The sequence below is a fragment of the Mustelus asterias genome, chromosome 2, assembly GCF_964213995.1.
Source record: "Mustelus asterias chromosome 2, sMusAst1.hap1.1, whole genome shotgun sequence".
NCBI lineage: Eukaryota > Metazoa > Chordata > Chondrichthyes > Carcharhiniformes > Triakidae > Mustelus > Mustelus asterias.
The window spans coordinates 157,058,594-157,072,282 of NC_135802.1; the positions used below are offsets into that span (position 1 = coordinate 157,058,594).

The window sequence follows — 13,689 nt, forward strand, 5'->3', positions numbered from 1 at the left end:
AGGATGATTTTCTTTGTCCGAGGGAATGGTGTCTCTGACCCATTGTGTCAAGAACCTTCCCCCTTGCTAGCAAGTAAAATAAAGACAATCTGTTGGTTAAGTATCTTGTGTTAATGTGTGTTTGTGTTAAAGTCAAACTCGGAAGTCGAGATTTTGAGAAGTCCAACAGGTTTATTTGGAATCACGAGCTTTTGGAGCGCCACTCCTTCACTCACTTGTTGAAGGGGCAGCACTCCAAAAGCTCGTGATTCCAAATAAACCTGTCGGACTTTTAACCTGGTGTTTAGAGACTTCTTACTGTGCCCACTCCAGTCCAACGCCGGCATCTCCACAGTAAAGGGAACATGATTTATCACCCTCTGAGAATAAATGTAAATAATGTGACACTTGCCCTCAAGGTCAGGTCGTCTGACCCGTGTGAAGAGTTCTGTTCTGCGCAAAGTTCCCAGCTTTCGGGACTTATTAGAAAATTGGTTCCTCATTTACCCAGCAGCTATCTCTACCAAGTCCAAATCCCAAACCGCTCCCCACTCTGGGAAATATTCCAGGATCTACACCTCTCCATGTTAGAGTTGTCTCATTCAATGCACCTTCATTAGCTTTCACTTACTGATCAATCTCTACTGTCCCTCTGAGCTTACAGCGCTATCCCTAGGTCATGCTGCACAGCCGATTCACCAATCCAATCCTCCCAAGAGCACAAACCCAAGAGATCGGAGGGATCTGGAGGCCCCAGTTTAACCCCCAGGCTTGAAGCAGTAGCCAGCTGTGAAATATATTCTCATTGTTAGGTCAAATAAGGTCACATCCCTGCTCCGAGAGAAACTGTTCTGAACTTCTCTCTCCCATCTGTCTCGAGATCATGCTTTCATTCCAGATCAATTCCGTTCTGTGGATTGTTCCAAGTGATTTCTATTTCCCACATTTTAATGTTTGTTTGCTTTTTAAAGCTATTCCTTCTTCATCTAAATTACTTTCACTTTGAGTATTTTCTTCTTTATATCCGGCCCATTTGGTTATTCCATATCCACCTTCCTAACTTTTCTCTGTACAACTTTAATCTTCAGCTATTTTCTCATTGCAATGCAGCCACACCTCTTAGCTTTATTTTCCTAATCCCGCCCTCCAGATTCTTCCCTGTCACTTTGCCGTTGACCTGTTTTGCCACCCTCCCTAATGTCATCTCCCTTTGCAGGATATTTATTTATTAGTGTCACCAGTAGGCTTTCATTCACGGTGCAATGAAGTTACTGTGAAAATCCCCCAGTCGCCACACTCCAGCACCTGTTCGGGTTACACTGAGGGAGAATTTAGCATGGCCAATGCACCCTAACCAGCGCGTCCTTCAGACTGTGGGAGGAAACTCACGCAGACACGGGGAGATCGTGCAGATGCCGCAGAGTGATCCTACCCGGGAATTGAACCTGGCACTGTGAGGCAGCAGTGCGAACCATGTGAACAGGCCCCAGCTATCCCAGCTCTGAGACTAAGGCCCAATGTAATGCCTCTTGCTGACGCTACACCGTTAGCTCTGTGTTTTGCTAGTCTTCCTGTCTTCCTTCCCTATTCTGACACATGTCTGGGGAAGTAATACTAAGATTCCCACCTATGGTCCAGGATTTTTAGGATGGTAGGGTTTCCCTGTCCGCCTCCTGAAGGATTAATGGCCACTAATTCTGGCTCATTCATTAGCTGGAGGTCGGATGTCTGTCCCTCACTCAGAACGAAGACCCACCCCGAAAGAGTGACAGGCTAATGTGATTGGACAGCATTCTCTCTTCCACCTTCTTCCGTCAGGAAAAAGATACAAAAGTTTGAGGTCACGTACCAACTGACTCAAGAACAGCTTCTTCCCTGCTGCTGTCAGACTTTTGAATGGACCTACCTCGCATTAAGTTGATCTTTCTCTACACCCTAGCTATGACCGTAACACTACATTCTGCACTCTCTCCTTTCCTTCTCTATGAACGGTATGCTTTGTCTGTACAGCGTGCAAGAAACAATACTTTTCACCGTATGTTAATACATGTGACAATAATAAATCAAATCAAAAAACTCTAGTTCCCACAGCGCCAGAAGCTGTGGTGGACAGAACTGGGACTGCAAGCAATGCCCAGAGTCTCGTGGCAGAATTCTCCATTTTTGAGAATAAGGGTGGGATTTTCTGGCCCCTTCCTGCCGGCGGAATCTTCGAGTTCTGCCGGAGATAAGACTCTGGTGAGCCTTCAGCGGCAGGTTCCCCTGGGGACAGGCGAATGATACAGGAGCTCTTGGAGTCCTTACCTATCCCCTTCCAGCACACAATATTTATACTTTTGACCCCCTTGTTGGGGTCAAGCTTCCCTCCCCTCAGTCTTCCCTCTATCTTCCATTGTTCATCCTTTTCACTTACCTCCCAAAATAATTCTAAGTATCGAATTTCCTGCTGGTTTTTTCAGCGGGAGTTTAAAAATGAATCTCCCACCCTCTGTGCACTACAGAGTGCCTCAGCATAAATCTCATTGAAAATCAGTGGGTGGGGCCTATTCCCGCTGGAGAAGCCGGCAGCGTAGCGCAGAGTGGGCCACTGCGCATGCGCCGATCTGTCAGCGCCAAGATCAGCGCAGCCCCACACTGCCAGCCTCCCGATCGCTGGCCAGCCCTGTGACACCGCGTCACTAACCCTCCGCCCCACCCCCCACAGCCCAATCGCTGGCCCCCCAAGCATTCCCGGGCCTGCCTCGCCCCCGCCCCCAGTCCCGATTGTCCCAATCAACTCCCTGATTTCTCCCCTCCCCCCACCCTGGCAGTCCGGACCCACCCCAGCAGCCCTGACTCCCCGGCAGGCCGAAACCGCCCCCCCCCACCACCCCGATGACCAGCTCCAATCACTGGCCTCCCTCCCAACCCCCCCACCCCCCCCCCGCCCCCCCATCGATCCTGACTGCAGAATGTCAGCGGGACTCCCCACCCCCACAGATTGTTCCCCCAGAGGCCCGTCCCAATCAGGCCCCACCCCTTTGCCACTGCCCTATGCCTGGTGGGCAGTGTCAGGGAGCCCAGTCTGGCAATGCCAATGTGCCAATGGCCAGGGGACAACCCCCCCCCCCCCCAATGCCGACCCTCTGGGGGGTCTCACTTGCCCCCCCCCCTTCACTCCAGCAGAGTCAGGCCGCCAGCTCCCCGAAGGTGGAGAGCTAGCGGGCCCAGAGAATTAAGTCCTGGGCCCACTAATTACATTTAAATACTATTAAAATTAGAAGCTGCATCTCTAATGCAGCTCTGGGCCTATTTCCAGTGCAGAGCTGATGGCGCCATAAATCCGGCGCTGGGAGACGCGCCCAGGTCCAGAGGCCCAGCACGGAACGTACTAATCGGGCGCTGCTTGAATCTCCTGGCCCGCTGCAGTAAAAATCAGCGCAGCAGGATGGGAGAATTGCTTCCCCAGGGGCAGTCGGGATCGGTGGGGGAAGGAGGGAGGCCAACGATCAGGGCTGGTCATCAGTTGGGGGGAGGGGGAGGGGGGTCGGGGCTGCCAGGGGAGGGCAGGGTGCGGTGGGGGGGGGGGGGGGGGGGGGTGGTGGTCTGGACTGCTGGTGGGGGGAGTAGGTCAGGAAATAGGGGCTGTGGGGGGGGGGGGGGGGGGGGGGTGGTGCGGGGGAGGAGAGCGAGGCTGGCCCAAAATGCATGGGGGGGACCAGCAATCGAGCCGTGGGGGGGAGACGGAGGGCCAGCGATGCGGGGGTCACGGTGGCTGCCTGAGTCCCATTACACGGTGCTGTCCAGATAGACATAGCTGTGTGGCACCAGAGGCAAGGAGATTCCTGTACTCCCCAACCCCAGGCACTGTACTGATCTGAGACGACGATGCAGGAGGGTTCATGAAGATCAGCTCAGCATGGAGATGGAGGCAGGAACTGGTCTGGCCCGGCAGGACGATGGAGAGCGCATCAGGAGCAATGCAGCACAATGGCAGAAAGCTGTTACACTCACCTTGAAGTTTCTGGTGAACTGTGGCCTGCCTTGTGCTCACCACTCTGTAGAAATTGGGTTTCAGACTGACATAATATCCCACTGGCATGAGGCAAGATTGGAAGGCTGATGGGATGCTGGTGGGCAGCTGTTTTAATGAGTATTCATGAGCGATAGGGAAGGTCAAAGCCATGGAGGGATTGGAGACCAGGATAAGAACGGTATGAGCTAGATGCTGCTTTAACCAATCCATATAGCTGGATGAAAAAGCTGTGTTGATGAATATTAGAATTCTGTTTGCTTTCCCATTGATCTGAGCTGCCCCGAGGCTGTTATAGATGAAGAAGTAGCGGTGAAATTCAAGAATCCTACTCGACAGCCAGCACAAAAGGCTGACATTGCAGTCCCACAGCAGACAGTCTAAGTAAACAACATAACTATAACTCCTAACTATTTTACAAATTGCAAGTAGAATTTCTCCAACATTTAAAAAACTTGACAGCTGAATATTGAGATAAGGCTGTGGTGGGGGGGCTGTGGTGGGGGGGCTGTGCTGGGGGGGCTGTGGTGGGGGGGGCTGTGCTGGGGGGGCTGTGCTGGGGGGGCTGTGCTGGGGGGGCTGTGGTGGGGGGGCTGTGGTGGGCGGGGCTGTGGTGGGGGGGCTGTGGTGGGGGGTGTGGTGGGGGGGTGTGGTGGGGGGGCTATGGTGGGGGGGCTGTGGTGGGGGGGCTGTGGTGGGGGGGCTGTGGTGGGGGGGGCTGTGGTGGGGGGGCTGTGGTGGGGGGGGCTGTGGTGGGGGGGGCTGTGGTGGGGGGGCTGTGGTGGGGGGCTGTGGTGGGGGGCTGTGGTGGGGGGGTGTGGAGTAATGTGTGACAGATGTTTGCGCAAGTACAGAATGGGATTGCAATCAATCCAGTGTCATATTTGTGATTGATGGTGATGAGATTGGTGAAGAGTCAGATATATTTATATATATCAGTGTGCTGAGACCCACTGAATTCCATTAAAAAAGTGGCTACGAACAATAGTATGAGGATCGATATTCCATTGGAAGAAATGGGAACTCATTTTCTTTGTGATACGTATTCTGAAATTTCATTCACCAAGTTAGACTATGAAGTGTTTTGGCCTGTTCTGTTCTGTTCTGTTCATGGCGACAAGTGGTTGGGCAGGATTTACCCGTGGTTCGTGGTGGCGGGAGGAACCCCACCATTGGCCGCTCGTGGAATCTTCTGGTCCTGCCATTCTCAATGGAGTTTCCTGTTGAATTCACCCTTCACCCCTGTGAAATCCACAACAGGACCCTGTTTGCTTTGGTTTGATTTGATTTGATTTGATTTGATTGGCCATGCTAAATTGTCCCTTATTGTCAGGGGAATTATGCAGGTAAATTGGGGTTACGGGGATAGGATGGGATTGTTAAGAAGAGACAAAAATTGATTTGATTTGATTTATTATTGTCACATATATTAGCAAACAGTGAAAATTATTGTTTCTTGCGCGCTATACAGATAAAGCATACCATTCATAGAGTACATAGATTTGATTTATTAATGTCACATGTATTGGTATACAGTGAAAAGTACTGTTTCTTGCGCACTATACAGACAAAGCATACCATTCATAGAGTACATAGATTTGATTATTATTGTCACATGTATTGGTATACAGTGAAAAGTACCGTTTCTTGCGCACTATACAGACAAAGCATACCATTCATAGAGTACATAGACTTGATTTATTATTGTCACATGTATTAACATACAGTGAAAAGTACTATTTCTTGCACGCTATACAGACAAAACATACTATTCATAGAGAAGGAAAGGAGAGAGTGCAGAATGTAGTGTTACAGTCATAGCTAGGGTGTAGAGAAAGATCAACTTAATGCGAGGTAGGTCCATTCAGGTGGGAAGCAGGGAAGCAGCTGTTCTTGACGGAAGAAGGTGGAAGAGAGAATGCCCAGGGTGCGTGGGGGTCCTTAATTATGCTGGCTGCTTTGCCGAGGCAGCGGGATCTTGTTTGCTCTGCCATTGATCTATGCTGCCCAAAGGCTATTATAGATTGAGAAGGCGCAATGAAATTCAAGAATCCTCTGCTACAGGCAACACACAAGACAGACACTGCAGTCCCACAGCAGACAGTCTCCGGAAACAACACAAATTAACTCTGTTTTAAAAATTGTAAGTAGAATTTCAAGTGAGTTAATCCAACTGCAAAATATTTTAAAAACTTGACTACCCGACGGCAGGTCTGGAAGATCCCACTGGCACGAATGTCCGGGATGTTCCGGGGTCTATTGTCTGCCCCTTCAGTGTTCACTTGTTGGCAAATGTGCCAACGTGGGCATGAGGTTAATCTTGTTCTAAAAATACAGGCATTTGGGACTCAACATCAGTTCCCAACAGAAGGAGGTGGAAGAGAGAATGTTCGGGGCACGTGCGGTACTTAATTATGCTGGCTGCTTTTCTGAGGCAGCGGGAAGTTTTGGTAGAGGCGCTGAAAACCACGAGGGGTCTGCACAACGTAGATAAGGAGAGACTATTTCCATAAGTGGAAGGCTCAAGATTATTTTTTATATACCTTCACAAGATATGGGTGTCACTGGCTGGACCTGATGAGGAGGAAGTTCTTCAGCTAGAGAGCGGTGAATCTGTGGAACTCATTGCTGCAGAAGGCTGTGGAGGCCGGGTCATTGAGTGTCTTTAAGACAGATAGAGGGATATAGACACCGGAAGGGTAGGGGGTTTTAGTTCAGTCGGGCAGCATGGTCAGTGCAGGCTTGGAGGGCCGAAGGGCCCGTTCCTGTGCTGTAGTTTTCTTTGTTCTTTGATATGTTCTTGATTAATAAGGGGATCAGGGGTTATGGGGAAAAGGCAGGAGAATGCAGATGAGAAAAATATCAGCCATGATTGAATGGTGGAGCCGACTCAGTGGGCTGAGTGGCCTAATTCTGATCCTAAGTCTTATGGACCTTCCCTGACTATTAAGAGGCAACCTCACCGCTGTGGGTCTGGAGTCACATGTAGGCTAGACCAGGAAAGGATGGCAGATTTCCTTCCCTAAAGGACGTTAGTGACCCAGATGGGTCTTTCAAATAGTGGATAATGGTTTCATGGTTATCAGTAGACTTTTAATTCCAGATTTTTATTGAGTTTAAATTCACCATCTGCCACAGTGGGATTCGAACCTGGTTCCCCTTAGAGTATTACCCTGCGTCTCTGGATTACTAGTCCAGCGACAATACCACCACGCCACCCCCTCCCCTGAGAAATGAAGTGTTCGGCAAAAGAAGCAATGGCAACATGAGGAAAAACATTTGTATCCAGTGAGTGGTTGGGATATGGATTACACTGCCCGAGAGTGTGGTAGAGACAGATTCAATCAAAGGGAATTGAATCACTATCTGAAAGGAAAAACATGCAGGGTGGTGAGGAAAATCGCCGGAGAGTGGCACTGGTTGAGTTGCTCTTGCAGAGAGACAGCGATGGGCCGCATGGTCTGTTTCTATGCTAAAGCCTTTCTATGATTCTGGAAGGAAGTTGGAAATTCCAGCTGTAAGGAGCGTCTGCCATTTAATATCATTTGCCTGGGGAAGGGTGGATCAAAGATTGCAAGGCTGTTTACAAGGCTGATAGAAAACTCCTAGAAATAGTTGGTAGTTGGCCTTTTCCAGGATGTTGCCATCATTCTCCCACCAGCGAGACGAGTGAATGCCAAAGGAACCTCATTGTCTTCATCCCCCTGTGAACTGTCCACTCTCCTGTACGAAATGATCCACCCAGCCTTTGATAAGTCCAAATCTGCATGATGAGGTATTAGTATCCTGCGACCGTAGTTTGGTTTGATTTGATTTATTATTGTCACATGTATTAGCATACAGTGAAAAGTATTGTTTCTTGCGCGCTATATGAAGCATACTGTTCGTAGAGAAGGAAAGGAGAGGTTGCAGAATTTAGTGTTACAGTCATAGCTAGGGTGAAGAGAAAGATCAACTTAATATAAGCTAGGTCCATTCAAAAGTCGGACAGCAGCAGGGAAGAAGTTGTTTTTGAGTCAGTTGGTATGAGATCTCAGACCATTGTATCTTTTTCCCGACGAACGAAGGTGGAAGAGAGAATGTCCGGGGTGAATGGGGTCCTTGATTATGCTGGCTGCTTTCCCGAGGCAGCGGGAAGTGTAGACAGAGTCAATGGACGGGAGGCTGGTTTGTGTGACTGGGACTGGGCTTCGTTCATGACCCTTTGTAGTTTCTTCCAGTAAAGTTTATTTATTAGTCACAAGTATGCTTACATTAACACTGCAATGAAGTTACTGTGAAAATCCCTTAGGTGCCACATTCTGATGCCTGTTCGGGTACACTGAGGGAGAATTTAGCATGGCCAATGCACCTAACCAGCCCGTCTTTCAGACTGGGGGAGGAAACCGGAGCACCCGGTGACACGGGGAGAACGTGCAGACTCCGCACAGACAGTCACCTGAGGCCGGAATTGAAGCCGGGTCCCTGGCAGCTGTGAGGCAGCAGTGCTAACCAGTCCGCCACCGTGCCGCTCTTATTGTGGTCTTGGACAGAGCAGGAGCCGTACCAAGCTGTGATGCATCTGGAAAGGATGCTTTCTATGGTGCATCTATAAAGGTTGGTGAGAATTGTAGTGGGCATGCCAAATTTCCTTAGCCTCCTGAGAAAGTAGAGGCGTTGGTGTGCTTTCTTAACTATAGCGTTGGCTTTTCTTAGGATGCTTGTGCCCTGCCTGGGCATTGAATTGACACTCTCATTGGTTACCCTTTTCCAATAAGACTGCTTAACTCAAGACCTGAACACTGTGTTCCGTGCAGAAGGTAATACTCTTACTGACAGCCAAGAGAATGAAGAGAGCGTTTGCGGAAATGACTCCACATTCTACAGACAAACTGAAGGTGAGGTTGAAATTGCCACGGAACAGGCTGTGGTGTTTTATATATAATCTTTCAGCATGTGCTTTACTCATTTGCAAGGATAACTGTGACATTCGCAGCATGACATTCAGGGATAAATAAGGTTGCAAAGTGGTTGTGTGGTTGGACTAAGAATCCAGAGGCCTGGGTGATGATTCAGAGTCACTAATTCAAATCCCACCACGGCAACTGGGGAATTTCAATTCAATGAATTCAGCAAACCTGGAATAAAGAGCTAGCCTCAGTAACGGGGTGACCATTAACCTACCAGATCACTGTAAAAACCCATCTGGTTCACTAATCTTCTCTGAGGAAGGAAATCTGCTTCCCTTATCCAGTCTGGCCTACATGTGCCTCCAAGCTCCATGACAATGTGGCGGGGTCGGAATTGCCATAAAATGGCTTAGCTAACCACTCAGCTGTAGCCAAGAAGGTGGCTCACCAGCATCTTCTCAAGGGAATCGAGGGACTAGCAGTAAACGCTGGCCTCATCAACAACACCCCCACTCTGTGAATGAGAAGAAAAGGTAGATGGAGTTTAAACTTAAAATTTATTTATTAGTGTCACAAGTAGGCTTACATTAACACTGCAATGAAGTTACTGTGAAACTCCCCTAGGCGCCACCCTCCAACACCTGTTTGGGTGCACTGAGGGAGAATTTAGCACGGCCAATGCACCTAACCAGCACGTCTTTCAGACTGTGGGAGGAAACCGGAGCACCCGGAGGAAACCCACGCAGACACGGGGAGAACGTGCAGACTCTGCACAGACAGTGACCCAAGCTGGGTAATTGAACCCGGGTCCTTGGCACTGTGAGACAGCGGTGCTAACCACTGTGCCACCGTGCCAGACAGATTTTGAGGTCTCCCATCCAGTGGAAACAGGGCAGCACCTTCTCCCAGCTCCTGGCTGTAGTTGCAATTTAACAGCCTCATGTCTTGTTCTGGCCATTGTAACAGTGCAACGTCAATACCCGATCTCACCCATATAAACCAATGTTGGGCAGTTGCCAGACTCTGGGGCAGAATGTTAGACATTTTGGGTGCCAGTGAGACACAGGATATTTATCCAGCTCCTGAATGGTGAGGCTGCCCAGATATTGAGCCGTGGGCTTTATCACGATGTATCTGCAGAGGCCCAACAACCCACAGCTGAAGGCAGATTAGCAGCTCAGGAAATACGGAGCCAGGTGTGGGAGTGCCGGGGATCACATTTCACCCCTTCGAAGAGGCCTTTAGAACAGCAGGGAAGTTCCTTCATTGTTAATTTATAGAATCCCTCCAGTGCAGAACGAGCGCAATCAGCCCATCGAGCCTGTACTGACAACAATCCCATCCAGGCCCTATCCCCGTAACCCCACATATTTACCCTGTTAACCCCCCTGAAACGAAGGAGCAATTTACTTTGGCCAATCCACCTAACCCATAGTCTTTGGACTGTGGGAGGAAACCGGAGCATCCACAGGAAACCCATGCAGATATGGGAAGAACGTGCAAACCCCACGCACACGGTCACCTATGGCGGCACTGTGGTTAGCACTGCTGCCTCACAGCGCCTGGGACCCAGGTTCGATTCCCGGTTTTGATCACTGTCTGTGCAGAGTCTGCACCTTCTCCCCGTGCCTGCGTGGGTTTCCTCCCACAGTCCGAAAGACGATCTGGTTAGGGTGAATTGGCCATGCTAAATTCTTCCTCAGTGTACCCAGACAGGCGCCGGAGTGTGGCGACTAGGGGATTTTCACAGTAACTTCATTGCTGTGTAATGTAAGCCTACTTGTGACACTAATAAATAAACTTTAAACTTTAAACACCCAAGGCCAGCAATGGTCAGCAGTGCGAACCACTGCGCCACCGTGCTGCCCTTATAATTAAATCCAACCGAATTAAATGTAACAGCTTTCACATCCCATTGGTGATGGTTTCTATTTTAACTCCTTTGAAAGATGCAGCCAAGACTGAGTGGGCTGAATGGCCATTTTATGTGATAGGCCATTCTAGGATTCTATGACACTGTTGTTGTCATGAGCAGCATTGTGGATTGTCCACGTCTCTTTAATTACTACCCTCGCTTCATGAAGCTTGCTTTGCTCTGTCAAGCTAAACATTTCTTTTCCATGCAGCAACATTTCTATTTTCCAGTCCATTTAAAATTTGAGTATTATTCTTAACCTTGGGAGGGCCTTATAAGATCTTGCTTGCATTTCAAGATAGGATGTAAGATCAGGTTTGCAAGCTGATAGGATTTTGTCCCCTATTTGACCTCCAGCATCCAGATTCTACGTATCCTGTTTTGCCCTGTCATTAGTGCTGTCCCACGTCCAGATACTCAGCAGCTGAAGGCCTGGCTGATGATGACAAGGTGGAGGAAGAAGGGGCTATATATGATGCTAGCGTCACAACAAAGAACAGTACAGCTCAGGAACAGGCCCTTCGGCCCTTTAAACCTGCACCGATTCAGTTTAAGTTTTTTTAAAGTTTATTTATTAGTGTTACAAGTCGGCTTACATTAACACTACAATGAAGTTACTGTGAAACTCCCCCAGTCGCCACACTCCGGCGCCTGTTCGGGTACACTGAGGAAGAATTTAGCATGGCCAGTGCACCTAACCAGCACGTCTTTCAGACAGTAGGAGGAAACCAGAGCACGCGGAGGAAACCCACGCAGACACGGTGAGAAGGTGCAAACTCCACACAGATAGTGACCCAAGCCAGGAATCGAACCTGGGTCCCTGGCGCTGTGAGGCAGCAGGGCTAATCACTGTGCCACCTAGAAGGGAGAATTGGAAAACTTTCTAAGCCATGGACTTGGATAAAGCTCATGATGCTTGGAGAAATATCAAAACGGGGATTGGGGGTTGCGAAGGTACCGAGAATTGCTGGAGTTTGCAAAGCTCCTGAACAGGGTATTGCTCAGACTAGGCAAGAGTTGGAAATAATGAGCCACAGAGGTCTGCGTAGGCCCACCTTTACTCCCTGAAATAGAACTCTGGCTCAAACCTACTTCCAATACAAAGGCTTGACAAGCAGCGATGCTGTAAGACATGGTCATGTTAGCTGAAGGGGAAGAAAGGTGACAGGTGTAATTTAATATGAAAAGAAAAAGGATAAAGAAACTGAAGACTTAATAGAAAGTCACTGGAGGGCAGAGATGAATGAAGGACTTCAAATATGTAATCCTTTGCAAGTGTAAGTAGATAAACCCACAAAGAAAGCAATATCATTGGGCTTTCCAGATAGGGACATAGAGTGGAAAAGTAGGAAGTTAATGTTGGATTTAGACAAAAGAATTGGTTAGGCCACCGTTCGAGTCAAACGTACATTATGGGATGTGCAATGGATAAGAGATTACTACCATAGAGGATGTAAAACATCAACTCACCACCGAGAAATCATAGTTATAAGAAGTGTCTTAAGACACTACATTTTCCACTGCCCTACAGAAAAGTAAGAAGAGACATTTTAAAATATGAAAGTAATTACTGAGGACTGTTTTGGGCTCCGTATTTTAAAAGAATGTCAAAGGCACGGGGGAAAGTACAAAGAAAATACACAAGCACTCAGAGGATAGGCTGAACTGGCTGGGAGCTCTCAATGCTTAGTACCGCTGCCTCACAGTGCCACATACCCAGGTTCAATTCCAGCTTTGGGTGACTGTGCGGAGTCTGCATGTTCTCCCCGTATCTGAGTGGGTTTCCTCCGGGTGCTCAGGTTTCCCCCCACACTCCAAAGATGTGTAGGTTAGGTGGATTTGCCATGCTAAATTGCCCCTTATTGTCCAAAGATGTGTACATTCGGGGGACTAGGGAAGTAAATATGGTGTGTTCCAGGAAGAGGATCTGGGTAAGATACTGGGCCCATGGACACTCCTGTGTCAACAACTCAGATCAGTACAGCGCCTGGAACTGGGGTGTACAAGGGTCACCTTCCCCCCCCTGGTGTCGCACCCCTGTGGCTATGTGGACAGCACTGTGCTGCAGGATTCATGCAGCAGACTCAATGGGCCGAATGATCTCCTGCACTGTAGGGATTCTCTGATTGTCTAGAATAGACAATGCTGTTGAGTGACTCGATTGAAGTCTTTGAGATTAAGATTACGGTTTGATAGGGTAAATGCAGGGAGGGTGTTTATAGTTGTATGGGGGTGGAGGGGACAAACCAGGGGCCATAAATTTAGATAGTCACCAATAAATCCAGCAGGGATCAGTAAGAACTTGAGAGATTTAAGATAGGGAGGAAGAGAATCATTTTTAATGTTTTGCACTGGGGGGATGGAACCTAAGTGACAAAGTGGGCTGGGTAGCTAGAAATGTCGTCTTCTATCCGTATGTCCTTGTGTCTTAGCACAGTGCATTTTTTTAATGGTCTAAAAATTGTGTCCAATTTTGAACACATCAATGGCCTTTTGATGTTGGAGAACACTGGGCAAAAAAGTAGTGTTCAATGGGCCCTCAGTTTACAAGAAGATCTTGTGGATCTAAACATATTTATTTTATTCTTTCTCAGGATGTGGGTAACGCTGGCAAGACCAGCATTTGTTGCCATCTGTGGTGATTGTCCCTTTAAGATGATTGTCCCTTTAAGGACAACACGTCATCCCTAATTGCCTTTGAATCGCATGGCTTGCCACACCATTGGAGAAGGCCGTTAAGCGTCAATAGGAAGAGATTGTTCCCGCAAGAGGAAGGGTCAGGATTATTTTTTTATATCCATTCATGAGATATGGGTGGGGTGGGCCACCCCTGAGGGCAGCTAAGAGTCAATCACACTGCTGTGGGTCTGGAGTCACATGTAGGCCGGATCGGG

At 48.6% G+C, this 13,689-nt stretch overlaps 1 protein-coding gene across 1 annotated transcript in view; it reads left to right on the forward strand.

Annotated features, from left to right (window-relative positions):
• The window catches only part of LOC144481325 (rab effector MyRIP-like), a 334,837-nt gene that overhangs the window by 249,516 nt on the left and 71,632 nt on the right, over positions 1-13,689 (forward strand). Inside the window, exon 4 of the mRNA XM_078200738.1 lies at positions 8,788-8,868. Coding sequence (XP_078056864.1) covers positions 8,788-8,868 — 81 coding nt within the window. The remainder of the gene's footprint in view (positions 1-8,787; positions 8,869-13,689) is intronic.